Raw genomic sequence first — 13700 nt, 5'->3', positions numbered from 1 at the left:
ATGTACAGAAAGGGCCCTTCATATTCTACGTGCGCTGCGAGAAATCTGAGGCGAGAAACACCTGGAAGGGTTTTAGCCACTTCGACAGCGGCGCCATACTGTCCAAGTCCCCGTCGATCGCATTTTCGTACGCACGCAGGCGTGCGCTGTTCGATGAGGTTTATACACCTCCTTCGGCGCGTGTTTATACTTTAGCAGTTTTTTCTTTGACAAGTCACGTGATTCTCTTACGGTCAGAAAAGCAGGGCCACGGTGGCGCGTCTCTGTCCTGGAACCGAGCCTTCGCGCCAGGCACTTCATATTGGAGGCTATGGAAAACCGTAACCTATATAGGCTATCAGGAGACCTCTCCAGTCGTCCCAGCTCTGAAGAGAGCGGCGTCATTGCCTCCCTTTCTTACTCTTTCTTTTCTCCAAGTCACATGCAAGCTTCCTCTACACAGCTGCTGCCGCTAGCCCCATGCAGTATTCCCACAGCCGGACTGCATTTCATAACAGAGAGCAGTTTTGTCTAAACGGCGATTTAATTTTGCGTTGCCTGTTTTATTTTTTGAAATGGCGCATATGGCAGTTCTAAACATGGACCAGCGTGAAATGCGCTTGCGAATGGTAAACTATACGGCACGGGGCACGGAGTCCTTAGGCATTGTGAGCGGCGGGAGAAGACGGCTGCGAAGGTCCAGGGCGTCAGACGACCGCAACCTCCACCAAATGAAAGGGGGTTCGCGTACTAGTGACCTCAGCTATACAGTTCACCAAACAGCTGAGCGGACGGCAGCAAAATCACAGTCAGTCTACACAGCCAGAGAGCTGGAGCCGCGCGCGCCGGCACACTTCGTCGTCAACTTCTTCGTCTGCCATCGAGGCAACCTGAGGCGCATTCATAATAGTTCAGGCGCGTTAATTGTAATTCACTACAATATAATCAAATATCTTCCTCAATGGAGAGTTTCCGCAGAAGAACGATAGCTATAACGTCACAAGTGAATTGCAGGTCACGTGAGCAAGAAAAACTACAATAGCCGTTTGCTCCCTCGCTGTCGTTCCGACCTCTGGGGGCGAATTTCAACGAAAGTAACGACTACTTTGTAGTTTTCGACGTCTCGCGTGATGATGACCCTACACTTGTGGTACCGCGGCCACCGTTCACCTGCTGAAACCGAAACTGCATGGATGGGGGTATTTATCTATTCAATGGTCGTAGGCAGATTCCAAGTGGCGATCTTTGTATACTAAAGCCTTGCGCATATCATTAAAGAAAAAAAAAATTGGCGTCTACACCACTTCAAACGTGTACAGGCATACCAAGCACGATTTCGAAGTCAAGTTATCCGCGTCGTTGAAACCTTGCCTGCACACATATGGTTTCACTGAAGCATTAACAGCCAGAGCAGCTTAAACTATTAAATTTAATTATCGAGATTGTGCTGGCGGCCAACTTGAGGAACCAGCACTTCGGCAACACAGATATACGTGACGAAACGCTCGAACATACGTCGACGTCAAAACGCGCTAAGCGCACTTCCCTTACAGACTTTTTTTTACACAGTCTATAGACTGACCAGAGACTTTCTATAGACAAATTGTAGAGAACAGTCTATAGGCAATACAAATGCTATAGATAGTCTATAGACAATCTACAGATGCATGACCATACACTTTTAGTAGACTTTTGTCTATAGACACTCTACAGACTATGAATAGACAGAAAGAAATATCTATGGGAAGGCAATAGAATAAAAAAAAAGTCTACAGACTGTAGATAGATGATTATTATAAGGGTTCACGGCTCAAACCGAAGCTGATCGCGACATTTGCATGCAGGGACGCGGAGCACGTTTCGACATCGACCGTTGCCTGCTAATGCCTGCCGAGGGCATCGACACAAGACAGCGCACAGTGCGGCGCCAAATTTCACACGACCATGAACCTGAGAAAGGCAAAGCAGCATAGGAGTTGTATAGGAGTCCCGATACTGGCGACAGGAATGCTTTCCCTCGCCCGTATAACGCGCACCCACCGTGACCGAGCCCTGAACCCAGCTGGATATTAATACGGCAGCAATGGCAACCACGGCAGTGCAACAGCGGATGTCCTGTGCCTGGTTCAGGGAGCGCGTATTGCGTAACGTGCTCGCGGCATGCACAGCTGGCGCGCTTGCACGCGACGGGCACCCACCTTGGCCTCGCCGATGTGTTCCTTTCGGAACCGCTCGATGGGCTCGATGAACGTCTTGTGGGCATTCTCCAGCTGCGAAGAGGAAAAAAGAGGGCAACACACGGGTGTGAGCTTCGCAGGTGGGCGACTCAGAATAGAGCCAACTATAATCAACTAATGAACCCCGAAACACCTTTCGTAACAGTTCCAAAATATGTTTTCTATGAAGGGCCACCATTGCAGGACTCCTTCAATGGCGACCAGACGCATGGACCGCGCCGTGAGGGAAGGAATGAAGGCGGGCACTAAAGGAGGCAGGGAGAGAGAGAGGCGCCGTGCTGGATGTTTCCGGATATAATTCGGCGTACTGCGATTCTTTAACACGAACTGACATCGCAAGGCATACATACTTTTCCGCATTTCGTCTATGCTGTCACCGCGATGCGATACCGCGATTACATTCTCAGCAGCCGAACGCCCAACTCCATACTCTAAACATGAATACGCCTTTACGGAAGTAAAGAGAAAGTAAGATGTCGTCTAGCGCACCCTCCTTTATAAAAGGGAGAGGACAGCTCACTCCGTGTTTACTCCTTTCTGTTTAAAGTGCAGAGAACCACAGTGATCAAGGATTGTACCTCCGCGCTTCAAAAGTTTTTTCCCCTCTACCCTTTGCTCCCACTGCGTTGAAAGGGAGGGGGGTCGTGCGACGCTCCGCCCAGTAAATGCGCCTGGTACGTTTCAAGACCGTTAGCTCTAATTCACGCATTAGTCAAGGTCGCGCTAGTATCAAATAAAAGGCCACTCAAGTGGGACCAAATGGTGGTACCATTGGTACACAGATAGTGGACCACCTTATTTGCACAGAATGTTCGGAGTGGTATCAAACGATTCAGTGCGTTAAGAAGCATAGGATTACTAGTCGAATCAAAGCGTAGCATATCATAGGGATTCGCATCGACCACTTATGGTTCCTCAAACCTTGACTTCTTGGAACTTGATAGTCCATTACGGTCAAACTAGTCGACGTAGGACATTCGAAGTGGAGTAAAACGATCTGTTTTCTTGCGCTGTATATACGTTGGCATCGAAAAGTAGATGTCCGGATATGATGAAAAATTTGTACCGGATATAGCAAAGATGGATAACGACGCTGTATTTATTGAATACTGCTAACGCTCGATACCCATACGCTGCCTCAGCGTTCTGATCTTTTTTTGTACACGGGCGTCGAATTCAATTAAAGCCTCGGCTAAGGCTCGCAACTAGCCGAATTCGCCGCGCTTGCTTTCTCTGCCACTCTGCTCCCATAGGAGGCAACGACTGCCGTTCATGACGTTGAAGGACATCGGCTAATTGCATCCACCAGTTCGCGCTAGCGTGATAGCAGAAGTGACATGGCAGCAAGACTCGAAAAAAAAAAAAAAGTGAGATTTTAAAAGCCGCAAGAAAAACGTACATGATTTTTGGAACAAGATCCTACGGTTTCTGCTGTGGGCACAACAGCTATTGAAAGTGAACTAAATGTTCTAGTTCACTTTTGCTGTATTCAGCTATATTTAGCTACGACGTCCATCAGCCCGTTATCTCACTGGGCGAGTTTATTCACCGTGTTCGAAACTTCCTTCAGGGTCCCTTTACAAGCGGAGGTTGGGCCAACGAAAGCTTCTTACGACATATCATTTCGAAACGCAGAGACGACAGAAAATTAAGAGGGCAGCGGCCAAGCGGACAAGTAGCACTTATTAAAAAGAAAAAAAAAAAACAGTTTTCTGGGGAAATAAAAGTAACAGTAATTGTCTCACAACTGTCTCACTTCTCGGTGGACGCACCAACCGCGCCGTCAGGGAAGGGAGGAAGGTGGGAGCGAACGAAGAAAGAGAAGACGGAGAGAGAGCGCGCAGATAATATAATGCAGAAGATCTCGTTGTTGGCGTTCACACTCGCCCTGAATCCACGCTCGCATGTTTATTTATGACCCTGCATGGGCGGAATGAGGCCATAAGAGCGCGCTGCACGCGGTTCGCGGTGAAATTGCCGGCAAAGAGCATCACCACCCGCGAGCGGTTTATGGAAACACGCGACACGGGGTTGGCTCCAGCTTAGCTGGCTGAGCTTAAGCCAACTCAGACGGAGATAGCCAGCGATCGCCGTCTACGTATCCGGCAATTCTTTAGCAACACTTCTTGCTGGCCGCGGTCGTGGCGAATATTGTCGCTCTTGAACGGAACTGGGCGCAGAAATTACACACACGTGAAAGAAGACTTTCGTGCCACAAAGGGGCCGGACAAGCAGCACCACCACCAAACACTACGACACGGCCGGAGAGAACCACGCCGTCTATTCAACTGCAGGCTCCAGATTCCCGCGTTGGCACCTACGGGCGCGCACGTATTCCTGGTGAAGTCGAACTCCGAATACACGCAGCTGTCGCTACCCCGAAATGGGGGTTCCATCCAGGGGACCAGTTACATCAACGATAACTGAATAAAGTTTATTACCACGACTCGCGCGTTGCAAGTTATGCTCAACGCGACCGTATACGTATATATATGTCACTGCACCGGGGAAACATCCCGCGGGCGAAACTGTCTCCGAAACGCCGAAAGCTGCAGCGCAGAGGTGATTTATTTTCAGAAGAACGCCACCACACACAGCTGCACGATGCGCGCAGCAACACACCCTTCCTTTCTGACTGAGCGTGGAACCGGATTCGCAACAGAGAGAGCGGCAGCAGAATAAAATGAGGCGTGAATAAGGGACTACGAAGCTTCGCGAGCTTTTCCAAGCCTACGCGCTGAAGAAGGCGGACGAAAGGAAAAGGCAAACAAAGCCACATGCATCTAACAATTTACTCCTCGTCTCCTTAATGTAGAAGCCGACGTTTCCGACACAAGATATCTCCCCCTGGAATCTTAGCTGGTCTGCACCACCTGCCTGCACCACCTAAGCCAACCATGCCAGAACGACGCCCACGCGGTTACAGTCAAGCGTGGGGCGTAGCCCGTCCTTCCACCTACGCACCCGTGTATGCAGCGTACTACATTCGTTGTCACGTATACGGTGTGCGCTTTAAAGACGTGGCTCACATTTAGTGCTATCCAGATGAGACTGGACTCTGCGGTGCGGACGCGAAAGTATTGCCCCGAAAATGTACTGTCGGGTGAGAAAAGTAACTGACCGTCCCCTCCAAGTTCCGAACCGTGCCGCACTGCACGCAACCTGACAATACAGTGCTGGTGTCGAGAACGGCACAGTGCGGGATGCATCGTCAAGTGGCGTGCAGTGCGGCACGGCACGGAACTTGGTGGTGGCGGTCAGTTACTTTTCTCACCTGATAATACTATGCAAGCAGGCATTAAACAACAACAAAAAAGGAAGGCTTGTACTCTGTAGCAGTCCAACTGTTTATCTATATGAATTCTGCTTATGCGCGCGCACGCATGCACGCACGACTTGGGCTCCAGCGGATGGCCTCGCCAAGTGCAAGACCGCGGCCAGGAAAAAGAAAGACACGTCAACTCGCTCGTCCCGACCGCGCGCTCGCCAACGGGTCCTTTGATCGCCCCTGTCAGTGGCCCGGCCGGGCGCTTAGCGCGCTCGTAAACGGACAATTTACTACTGCCGAGCCCGTGGCGACGCGATCCGCACACAACACAGGACATACACACGTGCCAAGGCGCGGCGGATTTGCACACGAGCTACACAACGGCTTTCGCCGTCCCTGTATACGCAGATGCGAGCGTGTGAAGGGCACGAGTATAGATAGATGCCTTTGCTACTTCTATACATACTATATAAGAAGGTACAGGAAAGCTAAGCGTCTTGTTTGTCTGCCTCCCTTCCAATATGCGGTTCATCTAAGCCAGGGGTGTCAAACACGCGGCCCGTTCAGCCTGCTGCTCACTATGTCATGCTTTTAAGTCAGGGGCTAGGCATACTTTGGGCGGAAATCGGGGCAATAATCGCTGCCTACCTTCGCACTTTCCAAACGGTCGTATACACGCAGGGTGTCGAACCGGCATTTTTTCGGGTTCGGTTCGGGTTCGGGTTCACGCCTTTCGGGTTCAGTTCCGGGTTCGGCTCCAAAGGGCCATTCCGTTTCGGTTCGAACCGGTTCGGACAGTTCCGAACCGGTTCAAACGGGTTCAAACGGGTTCAGGACAAAAAACATAGAACGCAGATGAGTTTCAGCCAACCCTGCTTGCGTTTTCATTTTTCTGGCACATCGGTATACAAAATAAAAAATGCAGATTTGTTTACGAGAACATAAAACTGATAGTTGGTAAGAGTTCATGCTTAAGCAGCGCAGTAAACAGGACAAAAGGAAGAGTGGAGGCGACGCAGACGCTGACTAACAACTGGTTATTACATTCTCGGAAAAGTGTATGAAGGCGCAGGACACAGTGAACAATCCAGAAAACAGAAGAATAAAGATTAAAACTAAAAACCGCACTGCGCATACACATCATAGTCGAGTCATGACATCTTTTTCAACGAAATATGAAGACTATATTCCATAGTAGACAGCACTCCGCTATCTCCTGGACCTCACGCAGTTGCCAGGAAAGCCTGACTCCTTCTCTACCAAATTGATGGATGGTGAAGCAGCACGCTCATCTGCTTTCTTCCTGATCATAAAGGCCTCCACCATCTCCCTACAAATTCGGTCTGGGTGAATAAACAGGAGACTTGTCTTTCTAAGTGGGGAAGCAATGAGCATTTGTTCGAACATCTCAGATGGGTGAAGAAAGTAGCGGTGTCGTACAACTTGGCTTAGCCCTGCAGCGAGTGCAACGATTGCTTCCCCCAGTAGATAAGACAAGTGTCGTGTTTCATAACCATTTTTGCATATGTAGGGAGTTGGTCGAGGCCTATGTGATCAGGAAGGAAGCAGATGAGTGTGTTGCTTTACCATCTATCAATTTGGCAGACAAGGAGTAAGGCTTTCTTGGCAGTTGTGTGAGGTCCAGGAGATAGGGGAGTGCCGTCTACTATGGAAGGTAGTCTTCGAATTTCGTTGAAAAAGACGTCATGACTCGACTGTGATGTGCATGCGTAGTATGGTTTTTAAATTTTAACCTTTGTTCTTCTGTTTTTGGGGCTGTTCCCTGAGTCCAGCGCCTTTATATACTTTTCCTAGAATAAAATAACCAGCTATTAGTCAGCGCTCCTGTCATCTGCCGTCTTCCTTTTGTCGTGTTTACTGCGTGACTTAAGCATGAAAAAATTGTTTAATGCGAGGTGTTCTCACTTTACCCATTTTACTTAATGTCCGCAGCAAAGACGAATTTGCGGCAAGAGCCGCAAAATGAAATGAACTCGAAATTAATGAAAATCAGCTATGTGTACGCTGTAATCCACCTTATGGGGTGTAAGGCGAAAAGCCGGTGGATTTTGCATCTACAAGACCCTCCTGACTGAGCAGTTCGGGAGACCCCGTCGCGCGATTAATAGGCCTCCCTTGAAGCTGGGATCAGTTCGGACTTTCTCGTACACAGTGTACTTACGGGGCCCCAAGACTGCCGCCGCACGCGCCCTCTACGTTCCCGCGCACCACTGAGAAACGAAACTGCCATGTATCGGTACCTACCTACAGACGGACACCTTTCCGTAGCCTCAAAGCCGACTTGCCAGTCCCCCCTCCTTTACTAAATGGTAAGAAAATGTGCGAGAATCCCTCCACCGCCCTTCTGCCGCCCAACGAGAGCCTCGTGGGGGCACAGGTTCTCCCTAACATCCAGAACTTACGAAACATATTTTATTTAAATCACCTATTCGACATCGCCTTTGTGACTCCCGTTATGTATCCCGGACCCCTATAGCTCATTATCTTCAAAAACACAGCTAATCGTGGCTTCTGACTACAGTACAGTAAGAAATTACGATATTGTCTTATTATGATGACGTCAACCTCCTCTCTTCTGATAAAAATAGTATCATAAAAAATACGCGCTTGGATGGGTTGAGAACGCTTCGTTTTTGCACGGACACGAATTGTCAACAGCCCCGACGCGGTGGCTCAGTGGTTACGGCGCTCGGCTGCTGACCCGAAAGACGTGGGTTCGATCCCAGCCGCGGCGAACGAATTTCGATGAAGGCGAAATTCTAGAGGCTTGTGTACTGTGCGATGTCAGTGCTCGTTAAAGGACCCCACGTGGTCGAAAATTCCGCAGCCCTTCACTACGGCGTCTCTCATCGCCTGAGTCGCTTTGGGACGTTAAAATCCAATAAACCATAACAAACATACCAAATTGGCAAATGCGACTTTTCCTGGGGCGCTATCAAGGGGAACCTTTGAGTTAACAAAATTTTTTGCGCCCTTGATAGAGTGGTAAAGTGTGGTTAATCTGGCGTGCGCGATTTGTCCACCAACTTGTTTCAGGCATTTATTTTCAAAACTACAAGCGGCCTCTTTCTGGCATCTATGCTTAATAGGCGGCTAAGTGCTCGCCTGTCTTTTCTGGACATGCTCGCGAGGAAAACCGCGTCGATGGCCTACGAGAGCAATCATTGCCTACGCGTTCGCCGGCTCGGCAAGGCATCCCGAATGGAAGAAGCGCGGTGCGCGTGAGACGGGGGCATCGTCGAGAGCGAAGCTACTGACCATGGTCGAAGATCAACTAACAGCAGCGATTTGATAATTTTGAAATCCTTGCTGACCATGCCGGTCACGTGGTATGCATAGCCTGCCCAGTCGTCTCCATCTTTTGCGCCGCTACCATATGCACGCATTGTCATACAGCGGACAGTGCAACGGATGCATTCTGCGCCACAAGTGCTGCGCTACTTCGTCGCTGCATCAGCCCAGGAACGACAGAAGAAGCTCGAAACACACGTATGCAGATTTCTGGCAACGCTTCGTTGATCCATAGCCGACCAGATGTTTCCTCGGATAACTACATTCCTGCGAACCACAAAATCGCAGAAGCGCCTGCTCTGACGGAGACGTTGAACACCAAGTGCGAGCTCTCCCTACTGCCAGGAATCATTCATGTGGCCGACCTGCCACCAGTTGCTATGCACACTTCATCCATGATTAGTTATACCCGTCCCTAAATTTGATAGTTGGCACCAAGGTCTCGACGACGATTAAATGACCGCCCTAGATAGCCTGGAAAGAGCAGCGACAGGCTCTGCTTTGCACTAGTAGGCACGCATAACGCAGTTTTATAATAAACAACACTTTTAGCGGCCTTAGTATTTTTGGCTGTTGTACGAAGAATCCACTTGCTACGAACATCAGATATAACGAACGGAAGCCGCGTGACCGTCAGGTTCGTTATAAGTGGGCTCGACTGTAGTTTCAATCGGTCACAAAAACCTTTTCTAAGCTTCAGACATGGACCCTGAATGTTAGGATGAACCTTCGCGCCAAAGGGAAGTTTGTGCCGTGGTCAGTGCATTTCTTCCTGTGCGAGCAACGAGAGATAATTTGAGAAATAAAATGATATTTTTGTCGCAATGCTATCTTGTTTTGGGACATACTTAAGCAGTCTCTTAAAAAACCCATTGACATCATACATTTCTTTAAAACATTTACATCTGCGATGAGAAACTCCGGAACTCCTTATGTAATGCCCTTATGTAATGCCTTCGGGCCTTTAAGGGACAAATAAATGAAATGAAATGAAATGAACTCCATGCGAACTCTTCGTGTTGATAGGACCGCTTAGCGTGTGGAAAACACGCATGATGGATGAACACGCAGAACCGCCGCGTTCAACGAGGTTCCTGTTCAGACAACAGTGCACTTTAGCGCAGGAGGAATACGCTGCGCAAGTTCGACCTCCTGACTGGTTCCCCTTTCTTGACGTGTGCACCGTCTGGAATTTTCATGTGCGGGCGGAGAAAGGGAGTTATAGTGGCATGAGGCCTTATGCCGAGATCGCTGAATTCGACGCTGTCAAGTAACGCATGAGGAGGATCAGAGAGGTTCCAAATATTCCATCCATGCAACAACCATAAAAATAAGCCCCGAAGACAGCCGAGTAGCCTAAGGCATCTGTAAAGAGAGTTTTCTGTTGCGCCGCCATGGGTACAAATCGCACTCGGAGTCAGAGAATAGAGTATGAGTACTCTTATAGTTGTTCTTTTTTACTGCGTTAATAGTATAGCTTGCTTTCCCAAAAATAACCGCACTATGTGTGTGTGTGCGGGGGGGGGGGGGGGGGGGGGGGAGTGCGTACGTGCAGCCTCCATCCTTGATGCACACTCCGGTGGGCGCACATCCGGGCATTCACTGGTAAAAATGCACCTTAAAAAACTTTCACCCATCTCCCCACCCCCCCATCACCCACCTGTACGCGATATAGCCGAGGCAGATTGTTGTCAAGGCTCAAAGTATTGAGTCGCCCAAGCGTTGTACGCGAAAAAAACGCCAAGAATCATAAGCCTGTCGTGTCAGACACTAAGAACCGGAAGTACGACAGCAAGAAGTAGATATGAGTCTCCAGACAGAGAACTCAAGGCCGAGCACTGCGATAACAGCGGATGGAGCCGCGCGCTGGCGACTGGCAGCAATTTTTTCTCAGAAGCAGAACGATTTCAGTGAATGGGCGTAATGAAATCACTTCATCGCCGTTACATTTCATCGCAGTAGCATCTTTATGGGCGTAATCACTATCGCATGCCAGCGAGCGCATATATTTCCTCATTACCCTTTTGATTATCCGGTATTTAATTTTTTGCTTATTAGATCATCTACACCATTGCCAAAAACCCGCCTTTCGTTCCTTATTTCCGTCACGTGCAATCAAGAATGTTCTAAAAAAAAAAGAAGCTGCACCAATGTATACATCCTTCCTTTGGTAATACTAGTAGTAATATCGCGGGTTTAACGTGTCGAGTAGACATTGAGGCTATAAGATATACGGTGTAGTGGAGGGCTCGAGATTAACTGAGATCAGCTGAGGATTTGGGGCATGCGACAGAGCACACTGGTTTTTGTATTTTTGAAATCAGCAGCAGAGCTTCACAACCATTGAGCTATTTTTTTCTTTGTTGCCCTACATCGTGAGGGGTTTTATTTAGAACCTGCTGTCTGAGGCAATGAGCGCCTACAAAAGTAAATGTTGCACTAAGTCTATGCGCTAGATCATCTGGTTGGTTGGTTTATGGGGTTTAACGTCCCAAAGCGACTCAGGCTATGAGAGACGCCGTAGTGCAGGGCTCCGGAAATTTCGACCACCTGGGGTTCTTTAACGTGCACTGACATCGCACAGTACACGGGCCTCGAATTTCTCCTCCAAAGAAATTCAACCGCCGCGGCCGGGATCGAACCCGCGTCTTTCGGGCCAGCAGCCGAGCACCATAGCCACTGAGCCACCGCGGCGGCGCTAGATCATCTCATTTTGTCCGGAAACAAGAAGTATGCCGAAATGCAAAAAAAAAAAAAAAAAGTGGGGCTGAACCGGCTCCCGAACCGGTTCGGAGCGGTTCCTTTGAATCGTTCCGGTTCGGGTTCAGTTCCAAGATGGCGAAAAAATTATGGGTTCGGTTCGGTTCCGGTTCCGGGCGAAAATTCGGGTTCGGTTCCGGTTTCGGGTTCGGTTCCGGTTCGACACCCTGTATACACGGCACGAAGGACGTGCTGCCCTCTACGCTTTCCCTTTTCTGGCTATTTATACATTTATTTATACAAAATACCTACAGCGCCCCCCCCCCCCCCCCAATTGGGGCATTGTTGTAGGGGGGGGGGGGGGCATCATAAAAGCAACAGATGAAATACAGTAATTGAGGCAAATGATGCAATGTACTGTGAGAAAACCCATGGACTATAGGAGGAGGAAAGGCAAAAATAAAAAGAAAGTCGCAGAAAGAAAAACGCCCGCGACAGACGCGGAGAAAATGACGTTCAAAATACAGCACTGCTTTAGCAACACAAAACTAGAACCCAATGCACCAGGATAAGAGCTATTGCTACAGTGATATTATCAGTGATACTAACAGTCATTCTAACTTAATACAATTATATTAACAGGTGATTTTGCAAAGCGATGTAAAAAGGTCTACTAGTATAGGTCCTACTAGTAGGTTCGTGAAAGATAAGGGTTTACCAACGCGGCACGCGCAGCGAGATGAGTTTGAGACCCTTGATTCTAAGGGGTTCTGATCTCCGCACTTTTGAAATATTGCTATTTACAAAAGAAGCTGCAGCCAAACGTAGGAAGCCAGCCAGCCTTACTTATCTAGGTTCCGTGCATCTTCCACTAGGCATTCACTGCCGTGTTAACACACGCATCGACGCCACACAGACAGGCTCAGCAGCCATGCCGGATCGGCTGCATCGCAGCGGCTTCATTTCGACGAAGACGATATGCAGGAAAGCCCGAGCATACAAGAACTACACTGTGCATTAAACCAGCCTAGGTCGAAATTAACGAGTAGCCCTCCATTAAACAGCACTGTTGATGGGCTGCCCAGAGCAATCGGCAGCAAGTAATCAACTGGTAATAATTAGCCATTAAACGCTGCAGGTACTCAAACGGCTTCAACTAGGAAGTTGCAGTGCAACAACGGAAGCGCAGAACTGAGAAACTTATGGGCAGACAGCTTCACTCTGAACGCGTTTTTACTTTTTCTTTTATACCCACTTCTGATGACAGCCCGCGAAAGAACGTGGTGTTTAACTTTTTAAAGCTGCAAGTGAGCCATGAGGCTGTGAAGAGCTCCGGATAATATCAAACTAACGCGCGCTGACATCGCATAGTACACTGCATGCCGTCTTTTGAATTTCGCCCTCACTGAAATGCAGCCGCCGAGACGGGGTGGTGGTGGTGGTGATGATGATGATGGGTGGAACAAAGGGACTCAGCGCGCAGCCCACTCTCGCGCACTGATGAACTGTGGGTGCTCGAAATCGGACGTGCCACGCCCACGGCCAGTAGGAGGGCGTTTCCATAGGCACGGGAACTTTACAACACGTGCTGCTGCCGCGACGCATGCGTTTCCGCTCTCGCACGACTCGTTACAGGCGCGAAAACACTTCCGCAGCGATTATTTCGCGGCCCGACAACGTGATCACTTAAATATTTCGCTGACCTCCAGCGGTATAAATGCTGATCAATGCATTTAAATGATCGAGTAAAAAAAGTGAGAGTCAAAAAAAAAAAAAAATCCTGCTCGCTCTGGGTGACGCCTGACAAAAAAAGTGTTTCTTTACGACAAGTTGTGCCGGACATTTTTTTTTTTTATTTTTCAACCAGGACTGACGTCGCCTATCCGGAACACCACCCCTCACGCATGCTCAGTATGCCGAAGTCAGAAAATGGCACGCGGCGGTCACAAGCAGGATGCTCGACTTACGAGAAATTGAAAAGCAAAATAATGTCCGGAAGAAAGAGAAAAGAAAGAAAGAAGAGCGAAAACAAAGAAGGAAAGGAAGAGGACGGCCAGGGTTGGATAATACGCAAGAACGTGCACGCGGCTCACTGTAATTCTCCTTCCCTTTGCCTGCTCCCAAATTCGGCCAACGAGGCATTGGGGGAAGGGGGGGGGGGGGGGGGGGGGAGCGGAAAAGCGACACAGCCTCAAGCTATAGGT

General features: G+C 49.1%; 1 protein-coding gene across 5 annotated transcripts in view; it reads right to left on the bottom strand.

Annotated features, from left to right (window-relative positions):
• Window positions 1-13700, bottom strand: part of Graf (GTPase regulator associated with FAK) — a 66004-nt gene that overhangs the window by 38917 nt on the left and 13387 nt on the right. For all 5 annotated transcript variants that reach the window (XM_089566988.1, XM_089566991.1, XM_089566990.1 and 2 more), the window contains exon 4: window positions 2178-2249. In XM_089566988.1, the coding sequence (XP_089423114.1) occupies window positions 2178-2249 (72 nt within the window). The remainder of the gene's footprint in view (window positions 1-2177; window positions 2250-13700) is intronic.

This window comes from Amblyomma mixtum, chromosome 1, assembly GCF_055824585.1.
Source record: "Amblyomma mixtum isolate Tamu chromosome 1, ASM5582458v1, whole genome shotgun sequence".
Classification (NCBI taxonomy): domain Eukaryota; kingdom Metazoa; phylum Arthropoda; class Arachnida; order Ixodida; family Ixodidae; genus Amblyomma; species Amblyomma mixtum.
The sequence above is the reverse complement of the archived record's forward strand: the minus strand, read 5'-3'. Positions and strand labels throughout refer to the sequence as shown.